This window comes from Cucumis melo, chromosome 12 (assembly GCF_025177605.1).
Source record: "Cucumis melo cultivar AY chromosome 12, USDA_Cmelo_AY_1.0, whole genome shotgun sequence".
In the NCBI taxonomy this organism is placed as follows: domain Eukaryota; kingdom Viridiplantae; phylum Streptophyta; class Magnoliopsida; order Cucurbitales; family Cucurbitaceae; genus Cucumis; species Cucumis melo.
Window position 1 is genome coordinate 3,591,367 of NC_066868.1, and position 12,142 is coordinate 3,603,508.

Sequence of the window (12,142 nt, forward strand, 5' to 3'; positions counted from 1 at the left end):
ACTTATCAATTCAAGCTTATTTGATAATTATTAAGTAAGTTGAAATACATTGGATTTTGAACATAACTATAAATGAATTTAAAACAGGTCAATACAATGTAATGTGTAAACCCGATATTTTCTTGGTTTAATTTCTTTAAATGTGGAAAGAAAAAAAAAAGAAAAAGAAAATGGAAATTAAGTGTAAATATATATATATATTTATATATTAAATAGTTTTATTAAATAAAGTAAAGAAAAGAAAGAAAAGAAAGGATAAAAAGAAGAAAAGGAGAAGAAAATTTCATTTTTTCTTTTCTTCTTCTTCTTCTCTTCCCTTCACCGCCAATATTTTGAAGACATCCAAGTTCCATTTTTTGTTTTCTTTTTCCTTCTTCAATTTGCAGAGAACTTCTAAGAGAGAGTTTGGAAGAAGAAGATAAATTTTACTAGAATTTTTAGGTTGAAGAAGAGGAGGAGAACTCAAGCAAAGTGTATCCATGGCTGAATTTTAGTTCATTCGGCACATCACTGGTTTTTAATTCGGTTTGAACTCTTCAAAAGGAATTAAGACGTGAGATTTACATTTACTGAAAGTTAACTCATTTTTAAACAAACTTTATGAAGAACGTTGGAGCAAATTCGGATATTCATTTGGTGCTTTTTGATGAAGAAAACAGGGCAGTTGGTTTTCACTCGAAATCAGGAGGTCTCTGGTTTTTCTTGTATTTCAGAGTGTATCGGTGGAGTTAGAATCTCTATTTGGTATGGATGGAAAGATTATTCAATTTACTACAACTGTCATGAAGAAATTGTAAACCAAAAACGATTAAATATCAGTTAAATTGTAGGGACAAGTTAAAGAGGTCGTGTGCGCGCGATTCTAGAAGTGGTTCTGTTTTGAGGGTTATATGTGTTTATGCACGGGGAATCAGATTTATATGTCTTCAGGTAAGTTTTAGAGGATCTCAAAATGAAGATTTTGATATAAAGAACACTCATTGTGGTTAAGTATTGAGAAAGTTATAGTCCTTTGAAGTTTATGTTAGAAATCTGGAAATTTTAGAGAATTGTTGAAATAGGATTTTATTTCTTAAGCTTTGTTTTCGTGAGCGTCATCTTTGGTGCGACATGTTATGTATATCTTTAGGAAACCAGAATGTTTAGAGTTTTAATACTCGGTTGGGTTGTTGGCAGGCCGAGAAGAATTAAACCGAGCTTATAGACCAAGGATCTAGCCCAAGACTGTGAGTGACAAAACCAACTTTGAAATATTTTCCATAATTGTTATTATGATTGAATGCGATAAATGTTTATTTACGAAGCCATGAAAAGTATTTGAATTTCATGACTATTTTCAAGTATACATTTAGAGACTAGATTTCTTAAAGAAATTTATGCTAGCACGTAGATATTAAATGTTTGGAAAGTATTTAAACCACAATATTTTAAGCAAAGCATGAATTAGTATGAAGTTTTGTTTTAAGAACTACAATTTTCCACGTAAGAGCTGAGTAAAGTTCGAGTTTTGTGTAAAATTTATAAGCAGGCATGTTTTAATATTTAAAGATGATTTATGAAATTTTCATTAACTACATGACTGAGATCTTGAGCCTGAGGCTAGAAATTACCGTGTGCACACTGGTTAGATTCCGTTGTTGACGTTGAGTGTACTCCGTAACAACGATGCTGTCGTAAGTGCTGGGCGGGCCCCACTACGACAAAGATGATGGGAGTGCTGGGTGGGCCCCACTACATCGTAGTGCTTGTAAACGTTGTTGTACTAGGTGTACCCTACACAACGTAGATTCGTCATGTTAGTTAAAATGCTTCGATATACTTGATATGCCTTGCTAGATTTCAGTGATGAACATGCTGAGTATTTAAGGAAGCTATTCTTACTACTACACATTTACATTTGCGACTTGTATAAACAGATTTATATGTGTAAAGTTTTCACGTGCTCTTATCTTTAAATTCATAATTTTAAACTGAGTCACTCACTGAGCTTCATAGCTCACCCTTTCCAAAATGTTTTACCCATTTTCCAGGTAGAGATCGACTTCCCGGTGCCTGATAGACTGCCTTAGTCTGCGGAAGGTTCATTATCGATTGCCAGTACGTGTTTTGAGTTCGGCATAGAGTCTGTTGTGTTATGGTGTATATACACCCTTGTATGTTATAGATACTCCACAGTTTGTATAAGCTTTAGGAGCTGTAGTTGTGTAAATTTTGTTGGTTATATTTTGATTAAGGTGTCTTTAGGTTTACTCATGAAATCGGTAAATTTTAAGGTACACTTCATGTATGTGTTTGACTAGCTGTGTTTGACTAGCCTAGGATCCGCTGTGTTTTGTGGCATGTACAATAGTTTATATACTAGATTGGCAAGTTCATCACTTGAAAGTTTTAAGAAGAGTCGACAGATACAGGTACAGTAAAGCGTTGTTCGTCGACTTCACGCCATCTTTCGGTCTAAGGTAGCAGGTAGTCCGGGAGGGGGTGTGACAACTTGGTATCAGAGCAGTTTGCTCCATGGGAATTAAGGTAGAGCGGTTAGCTCTAAGAAGAAACTGGAAAGTAAATAATTGAAAGTCAAGTTAGCTTAAAGGGAACTAGTGGAGTATGGTCTAGGTAAGGGTAGAAGTGAGTCCAATTATTATTAATACGTGAGTAGACATTTAGTATCATGCATTTGAGTTAAGTATTTATAGTATGTCTAATGTGTTGACATATTATAGGAGTCATGCCACCACGTACTGGTAGACGACGCCGGCAGAATCAGGACGGGATGCAAGGTCCTACCCAAGGTCCATCTGTAGGGGAATCTAGTACCCTAGGAGTTCGAGGTGGGGCAGGAAATGAGCAGTTTGCGAGAACTACACAGGAAATAGGAAGGCCAGATAGAGCAGAGCCTATTGATCCAGAAAAGGCATACGGAATTGAACGGCTGAAGAAGTTAGGGGCTACAGTGTTTGAAGGTTCCACAGATCCAGCTGATGCAGAGAACTGGTTGAATATGCTTGGAAAGTGTTTTGATGTGATGAATTGTCCTGAGGAGCGAAAGGTTAGATTGGCCACATTTTTGTTGCAAAAAGAGGCTGAAGGATGGTGGAAATCTATATTAGTAAGACGCAGTGATGCACGTGCTTTAGACTGGCAGACTTTTAGAGGCATATTCGAAGATAAGTATTATCCCAGCACATACTGCGAAGCCAAGAGGGATGAATTTCTGGGGTTGAAACAAGGATCACTTTCAGTGGCTGAGTATGAGAGGAAGTATACCGAGCTTTCACGGTATGCTGACGTTATTGTAGCTTCTGAGAGTGACAGGTGCCGAAGGTTTGAAAGAGGGTTGCGTTTTGAAATACGTACCCCAGTTACAGCCATTGCTAAGTGGACGAATTTCTCTCAGTTAGTGGAGACTGCCCTTCGTGTGGAGCAGAGTATAACAGAAGAGAAATCGGTAGTGGAGCTTAGTCGTGGGACTTCAACAGCTAGTGGATTTAGAGGCCGTGAGCAGCGGAGGTTCACGCCTGGGATAAATATTTCAAGCCGTCAAGATTTTAAGAATCGCTCTGGAGGCCAAGCATCGAGGAACGTGAGTCATGGTAGTGTTTTTCAGAGACAGAGCCAGAGAATACCTAGTCAACCCATTAGATCAACAGTAAGATCGCAACCAGGTCAGGAGTCCATTGCTAGTACCGTCAGGCGAACACCATGCACGAGTTGTGGCAGGAACCATCGGGGTCAGTGTTTGGTAGGTGCCGGTGTATGTTACCAGTGCAGACAGCCATGACATTTCAAGAAAGATTGTCCGCAGTTGAACATGACAGTTCAGAGAGATCAGGGAGTTGGGTCCCAGACAGTTGAGCAATCGAGAGTTTCAGTGGTTCCAACAGAGGGCACCAGTGGTGCAAGGCAAAAGGGAGTTGTTGGAAGACCGAGGCAACAGGGAAAAGTCTATGCTATGACTCAACAAGAAGCGGAGGACGCACCAGACGTTATTACTGGTACGATTCTTATTTGTAATGTACCTGCAGATGTTTTATTTGATCCAGGTACTACGCATTCCTTTGTTTCTAGTATATTTCTGACTAAGTTGAATAGGATGCTAGAGCCTTTATCTGAGGGGTTAGCTATATACACTCCAGTTGGTGACGTTTTACTTGTTAATGAGGTGTTACGTAATTGTGAAGTTTTAGTAGAAGGTATCAGTTTGCTAGTGGACTTGCTACCACTAGAGTTGCAGAGGTTAGATGTAATTTTGGGGATGGATTTCTTATTTGCTCACTATGCATCTATGGATTGCCATAGGAAGGAAGTGGTTTTCAGAAAACCAGGCTTTGCTGAAGTGGTTTTTAGAGGTATGAGGAAGGCCGTTTCTAGAAGTTTAATCTCAGTTTTGAAAGCTGAGAAATTACTGAGGAAGGGTTGCACAGCGTTTCTTGCACACATCGTAGTAGTGCAGAGAGAAAAGCTAAAGCCAGAAGATGTTCCTGTGGTGAAAGAGTTTCTTGATGTATTTCTAGATGATCTGTCAGGTTTGCCACCTGATAGAGAGATTGAGTTCACCATTGAATTATTACCAGGAACAGCACCTATTTCAGAGGCCCCGTATAGAATGGCTCCAAGCGAGCTAAAAGAATTGAAGATGCAGTTACAAGAACTAGTTGACAAGGGATACATCAGGCCTAGTGTTTCGCCGTGGGGAGCACCAGTGCTTTTTGTGAAAAAGAAAGATGGTACCCTCAGATTATGTATTGACTATAGACAGTTAAACAAGGTTACAATACGTAACAAGTATCCTTTACCACGCATCGATGACTTATTTGATCAACTAAGGGGAGCAGTGTTGTTCTCTAAGATTGACTTAAGGTCAGGATACCACCAGTTGAAGGTTAGAGAATCAGATATTGCTAAGACAGCATTTAGAACGAGGTATGGGCATTATGAGTTTCGAGTTATGCCATTCGGTTTAACGAATGCGCCAGCGGTTTTCATGGATCTTATGAACAGGATCTTCCATCGGTATTTAGATCAGTTTGTGATTGTGTTCATTGATGATATATTAGTTTACTCGATTGACAGAGAATCTCATGAGGAACATCTGAGGATTGTTCTACAGACTCTACGTGAAAAACAGTTATACGCTAAGTTCAGCAAATGTGAGTTCTGGTTGGAACAAGTAGTATTTTTGGGGCATGTAGTTTCAGCAAAAGGAGTTAGTATCGATCCACAAAAAGTAGAAGCAATTGTCAATTGAGAAAGACCAATTAGTGCCACAGAAGTACGTAGTTTCCTGGGTTTGGCAGGATACTATAGGCGTTTTATTGAGGATTTCTCTCGATTGGCATTGCCTTTGACCGCTTTGACAAGGAAGAATGTTAAGTTTGAGTGGTCAGATAAATGCGAGCAAAGTTTTCAGGAATTGAAGAAAAGACTAGTTACAACACCTATTTTGGCACTTCCTGTAATAGGGAAGGACTATGTGATTTATTGTGATGCTTCAAGGCTAGGATTAGGTTGTGTGCTTATGCAAGATGGGAATGTAATAGCTTTTGCTTCAAGGCAGTTGAAGGAGCATGAGTGTAATTACCCTACCCATGATCTTGAGCTAGCAGCAGTTGTTTTAGCACTAAAAATCTGGAGACACTATTTGTTCGGGGAAAAGTGCCATATTTTCACAGATCATAAAAGTCTGAAGTATATTTTTGATCAAAAAGAGCTAAATCTGAGATAAAGGCGATGGCTAGAACTGATTAAAGATTATGATTGTACTATAGAGTATCATCCAGGTAAGGCCAACGTAGTAACAGATGCATTAAGTAGGAAGTCAAGACGTCCGAAGAGTGCCTTGTGTGGTATTCGAGTAGCTTTGTTGAATGAGTTAAGAGGTTCCAAGGCAGTAGTAACTACAGAGGATTCAGGAAGTCTCTTAGCTCAATTTCAGGTTCGGTCTTCTCTAGTAACTGAGATTGTAAGAAGACAGTAATTTACAGAAGAAGTTTGAGAAATCCAAGAAAGGCTTAGAGGTGGAGTTTGAGCTGAGAATAGATGGAGCCATTGTTAAACAAGGAAGATTATGTGTTCCGAATATCAGTGAGCTTAAGAATGCTATTCTAGAAGAAGCTCACAGTTCAGCTTACGCTATGCATCCAGGTAGCACCAAGATGTACAGAACTTTAAAGAAGACTTATTAGTGGTCTGGAATGAATCAAGAGATAGCTGAATATGTTGATAGATGTTTGATTTGTCAACAGGTTAAAACAGTAAGACAGAGGCCAGGAGGATTTCTTAATCCTTTGCCAGTGCCAGAGTGGAAATGGGAGCATATTACTATGGATTTTCTATTTGGATTACCTCGTACATCCAGTGGACATGATGGTATATGGGTAATAGTAGAGAGACTCACCAAGACGACACGATTTATACCGATTAAAAGGACATCTACGTTAGACCAGCTAGCGAGATTATATGTTGATAAGATTGTGAGTCAGTATGGAGTACCAGTGTCCATAGTTTCAGATAGGGATCCGAGGTTTACTTCTAAATTTTGGCCTAGTTTACAGAAAGCAATGGGAACAGGGCTAAAGTTTAGTACATCTTTTCATCCCCAAACAGATGGTCAGTCCGAGAGGACCATCCAAACTTTAGAGGACATGTTGAGAGCATGTGTCCTACAACTTAAAGGAAGTTGGGATACCTACTTGCCACTTATGGAGTTTGCTTATAATAATAACTATCAGTCTAGTATCGGTATGGCACCATATGAAGCCTTATACGGGAGACCATGCAGAACTCCTGTGTGCTGGAATGAAGTGGGAGAGCGGAAGTTAGTAGGTCCTGAGTTGGTTCAGATTACGACAAACAATATTAAGTTGATCAGAGAAAATCTGAGGAAAGCCCAAGATCGACAGAAAAGTTATGCGGATATGCGATGAAGAAACCTAGAATTCCAAGTTGGAGATTAAGTTTTCTTGAAATTATCTCCATGGCGAGGTGTTATTCGTTTCGGAAGAAAAGGTAAGTTAAGTCCTAGATATATTGGGCCATATCAGATAACGGAACGAGTGGGACCAGCAGCGTATAGACTTAAGTTGCCAATAGAACTTGCACGAATACATGATGTTTTCCATGTATCCATGTTAAGAAAATATATACCAGATCCATCACATGTGTTGCAAGAGCAACCCGTTGAATTAAAAGAAGATTTGAGTTATGTTGAAGAACCAGTTCAGATTCTTGACAGAAAGGAACAAGTTTTGAGAAACAAAACGATTCCACTTATAAAGGTTTTGTGGAGACATCATGGAGCGGAGGAGGCAACTTGGGAACCAGAATATCAGATGAAGAAGAGATATCCGATACTTTTCAGTTAAGGACATTCTAAATTTCGAGGACGAAATTTTCTAAAGGGAAGGTAAGTTGTAAACCCGATATTTTCTTGGTTTAATTTCTTTAAATGTGGAAAGAAAAAAAAGAAAAAGAAAATGGAAATTAAGTGTAAATATATATATATATATATATATATATATATATATATATATATATATATATATATATATATATATATATATATATATATATATATATTTATATTAAATAGTTTTATTAAATAAAGTAAAGAAAAGAAAGAAAAGAAAGAAAAGAAAGGATAAAAAGAAGAAAAGGAGAAGAAAATTTCATTTTTTCTTTTCTTCTCCTTCTTCTCTTCCCTTCACCGCCAAGATTTTGAAGACATCCAAGTTCCATTTTTTGTTTTCTTTTTCCTTCTTCAATTTGCAGAGAACTTCTAAGAGAGAGTTTGGAAGAAGAAGATAAATTTTACTAGAATTTTTAGGTTGAAGAAGAGGAGGAGAACTCAAGCAAAGTGTATCCATGGCTGAATTTTAGTTCATTCTGCACATCACTGGTTTTTAATTCGGTTTGAACTCTTCAAAAGGAATTAAGAGGTGAGATTTACATTTACTGAAAGTTAACTCATTTTTAAACAAACTTTATGAAGAACGTTGGAGCAAATTCGGATATTCATTTGGTGCTTTTTGATGAAGAAAACAGGGCAGTTGGTTTTCACTCGAAATCAGGAGGTCTCTGGTTTTTCTTGTATTTCAGAGTATATCGGTGGAGTTAGAATCTCTATTTGGTATGGTTGGAAAGATTATTCAATTTGCTACAACTTTCATGAAGAAATTGTAAACCAAAAACGACTAAATATCAGTTAAATTGTAGGGACAAGTTAAAGAGGTCGTGTGCGCGCGATTTTGGAAGTGGTTCTGTTTTGAGGGTTATATGTGTTTATGCACGGGGAATCAGATTTATATGTCTTCAGGTAAGTTTTAGAGGATCTCAAAATGAAGATTTGGATATAAAGAACACTCATTGTGGTTAAGTATTGAGAAAGTTATAGTCCTTTGAAATTTATGTTAGAAATCTGGAAATTTTAGAGAATTGTTGAAATAGGATTTTATTTCTTAAGCTTTGTTTTCGTGAGCGTCATCTTTGGTGCGACATGTTATGTATATCTTTAGGAAACCAGAATGTTTAGAGTTTTAATACTCGGTTGGGTTGTTGGTAGGCCGAGAAGAATTAAACCGAGCTTATAGACCAAGGATCTAGCCCAAGACTGTGAGTGACAAAACCAACTTTGAAATATTTTCCATAATTGTTATTATGATTGAATGCGATAAATGTTTATTTACGAAGCCATGAAAAGTATTTGAATTTCATGACTATTTTCAAGTATACATTTGGAGACTAGATTTCTTAAAGAAATTTATGCTAGCACGTAGATATTAAATGTTTGGAAAGTATTTAAACCACAATATTTTAAGCAAAGCATGAATTAGTATGAAGTTTTGTTTTAAGAACTACAATTTTCCACGTAAGAGCTGAGTAAAGTTCGAGCTTTGTGTAAAATTTATAAGCAGGCATGTTTTAATATTTAAAGATGATTTATGAAATTTTCATTAACTACATGACTGAGATCTTGAGCCTGAGGCTAGAAATTACCGTGTGCACACTGGTTAGATTCCGTTGTTGACGTTGAGTGTACTCCGTAACAACGATGCTGTCGTAAGTGCTGGGCGGGCCCCACTACGACAAAGATGATGGGAGTGCTGGGTGGGCCCCACTACATCGTAGTGCTTGTAAACGTTGTTGTACTAGGTGTACCCTACACAACGTAGATTCGTCATGTTAGTTAAAATGCTTCGATATACTTGATATGCCTTGCTAGATTTCAGTGATGAACATGCTGAGTATTTAAGGAAGCTATTCTTACTACTACACATTTACATTTGCGACTTGTATAAACAGATTTATATGTGTAAAGTTTTCACGTGCTCTTATCTTTAAATTCATAGTTTTAAACTGAGTCACTCACTGAGCTTCATAGCTCACCCTTTCCAAAATGTTTTACCCATTTTCCAGGTAGAGATCGACTTCCCGGTGCCTGATAGACTGCCTTAGTCTGCGGAAGCTTCATTATCGATTGCCTGTACGTGTTTTGAGTTCGGCATAGAGTCTGTTGTGTTGTGGTGTATATACACCCTTGTATGTTATAGATACTCCACAGTTTGTATAAGCTTTAGAAGCTGTAGTTGTGTAAATTTTGTTGGTTATATTTTGATTAAGGTGTCTTTAGGTTTACTCATGAAATCGGTAAATTTTGAGGTACACTTCATGTATGTGTTTGACTAGCTGTGTTTGACTAGCCTAGGATCCGCTGTGTTTTGTGGCATGTACAATAGTTTATATACTAGATTGGCAAGTTCATCACTTGAAAGTTTTAAGAAGAGTCGACTGATACAGGTACAGTAAAGCGTTGTTCGTCGGCTTCACGCCATCTTTCGGTCTAAGGTAGCAGGTAGTCCGGGAGGGGGTGTGACATAATGTATTTAGTCAACATACCTAAGTCGTCAACATTCTAAGAATTACTTTGTATTTAAATGAACAAAAGACCAATCTTATTTGAACGAATCATTCAAGCCACTTGATAACAAAATATAACTATGAATATAGACAATTAGAAAGGAAATATAAACTAATTAGAACTTTAAGTTATTAAACATGGAAATTACTAAATGTGTTCTTTAGAAGACCTACAATTGTGACCTTTTTTACCACACCTGCTGCAACGAACAGTGGCTTTTTTCTCTAAAAATGAAGTAAACCTCTTCTTTTTCGGTCTTCTAGCTAGACGTTTAACTTGCGGTAGAAGTATTCCATCATTGCCACCTTGGTGCGTATTCCTAATTTGGTTTACACTACCAATAGGACGCGTTCCCTTCTTATACATGTTTATCAAATTTGAGACATAGTAGAACTTATCAGTGTACAAATGAAGATTAAGATTCCTTGTGGACAATGCTATACATGCATGTGAACAAGGGATCAAATCAAGGTCCCATTGACGACATGAGCATGTTCGATTTAAAATGTTGACAACAAATTGTTCCTTACGATGGTGAACTTCAAATTCATGTTGGTCTACAGGATATATTTGTCAAAACAGTATAAAAATATCATTTACAAACAAGTGAATACATATTTATTGCATTTATAGAATATTAAATAACTTATGTTCATTGAGCGACTTTCCCTTAAAGATTCTCGAATCATATCTTCTGCATATATTGAAAGTTTTGCGTTGGAAACTCCATTTGGTACGATGTTTGTAGAACCATTTTTTAACCAAACTACGAATTGATTCTAGAAGCCCAATTACAGGCAATTTTCGTTCTTCTTTCAAGGTAGAATTCATACTTTCAGAGATGTTGGTTGTAATAACCTGGTATCTTTTTCTCCTAAAAAATGCCCTAGCCCACCTGTGTCTTCCCACTGCTTCCAACTCATGCCTCATTGATGGAGATAGTTGTTTGAGTTGCCTCATGTAGTATTGAAATTCCAGTGGTGTATAAGCTTTGGCACACTGATTGAATGAGTCCTCCATGGGAAGTGATTTATGGTTCTTTTTCAAGTACTTCAACAAATGGAATGCACATAATCCATGTTCAGCTGTTTCATAAACGACATTAAACCCATTTTCTATACTCTTGTGAGCATCTGACACAATTACCATTTCATTATATTTCCCAAAAGTGGCCTTAATTAAGGTCCCGAAAAAACCATGCCCATGACAAATCATTCTCTGAATCAACGACAGAGATGAGAATTCTCATCAATAGTACAAGCAGAGATGAGCGTACCAAGATATTTGTTCTTCATGGCTGCACCATCAACGGAAATAACTTGTACGCAGTAGTTCCATGCATCAATTGAAGCAGCTAGTGCCATGAAATAGAATTTAAACCGACCTTCATCATCTGCTTCTTCAGCTGTATATGTACCAAAAAACAGTCAAATAAAGTAGTCTAGAATCACATGTATTTCTAGATTGATCGTGTGGTACTAGTTAAAATACGAAGTATTTGTGATTTTTCTACCTGGGTTGTTTCGGATTAATGCATCCGGAAAAGCAGACAACATGGCATACGAGTCCTCTAGAGTACCCCTAATGGAATTCAAAATAATTCCACGTCCTCTCCAAGCTTTATCATAGCTTACGTTCACTCGTGGTGAATCTTCATATAATTTATAACATCCGAAGGACGACATGGAGCCTTGTCATTCATTTTAAATATTAATTTCGTACACTCAGATACAATCCAGGATGTTGCTTGTTTGTGATCATTCTTCACGACGTCAACAGAACATTGATGTGTATCGGTGAGTTTACAGACTATCCAAATATCACCTTTTTTTTAATACCGAAGCACGTAGATACCAAGGGCAAGATGGATCTTTACATGTAATATCGAATGATGTACGATTGGACCTAATAGTAACTAATTCAAAGCTATTATTCAAAGCGAGCATATAAATAGCTTTCTTCAAAACTAATTTTTGCCTAAACATTGATCCAACTCTAATGGATATACCAGTCTGAGATGATTCAAATGCATTAAGGTCAATAATTACATTTTCACTACGCGAGTCTTCGGTTCTAGGTAATTCACTACTCAAATACGAGGTATTTCCAATATCACAGTAGCAGGTACAGTGTCAACGACAACAAGTATATCATTGTCGGGGAATTTCGATATGAGCAACATAATCTAGGACACATCCTTATCATCAACAATCCGAATGAGGTTCGAAT

General features: G+C 37.3%; 1 protein-coding gene across 7 annotated transcripts; it reads left to right on the top strand.

Moving 5' to 3' along the window:
* Positions 1 to 317: 317 nt before the first annotated feature.
* LOC127144461 (uncharacterized) lies at positions 318 to 9,960 on the top strand. 7 transcript variants are annotated; one of them, XM_051080434.1, is made up of 5 exons: positions 318 to 553; positions 660 to 744; positions 831 to 930; positions 1,177 to 3,992; positions 9,412 to 9,960. In XM_051080434.1, the coding sequence occupies exon 4, from the start codon at positions 2,726 to 2,728 to the stop codon at positions 3,776 to 3,778; it is 1,053 nt and encodes a 350-aa protein (XP_050936391.1). In that variant the 5' UTR covers positions 318 to 553; positions 660 to 744; positions 831 to 930; positions 1,177 to 2,725; the 3' UTR covers positions 3,779 to 3,992; positions 9,412 to 9,960. The 7 variants fall into 7 exon arrangements, 3 of the variants coding, with proteins under 3 accessions (XP_050936391.1, XP_050936390.1, XP_050936389.1); XM_051080433.1 differs by having other exon boundaries at positions 318 to 744; XR_007816113.1 differs by lacking the exons at positions 318 to 553; positions 660 to 744; positions 831 to 930; positions 1,177 to 3,992 and adding exons at positions 7,624 to 7,934; positions 8,041 to 8,125; positions 8,212 to 8,311.
* Positions 9,961 to 12,142: the final 2,182 nt, after the last annotated feature.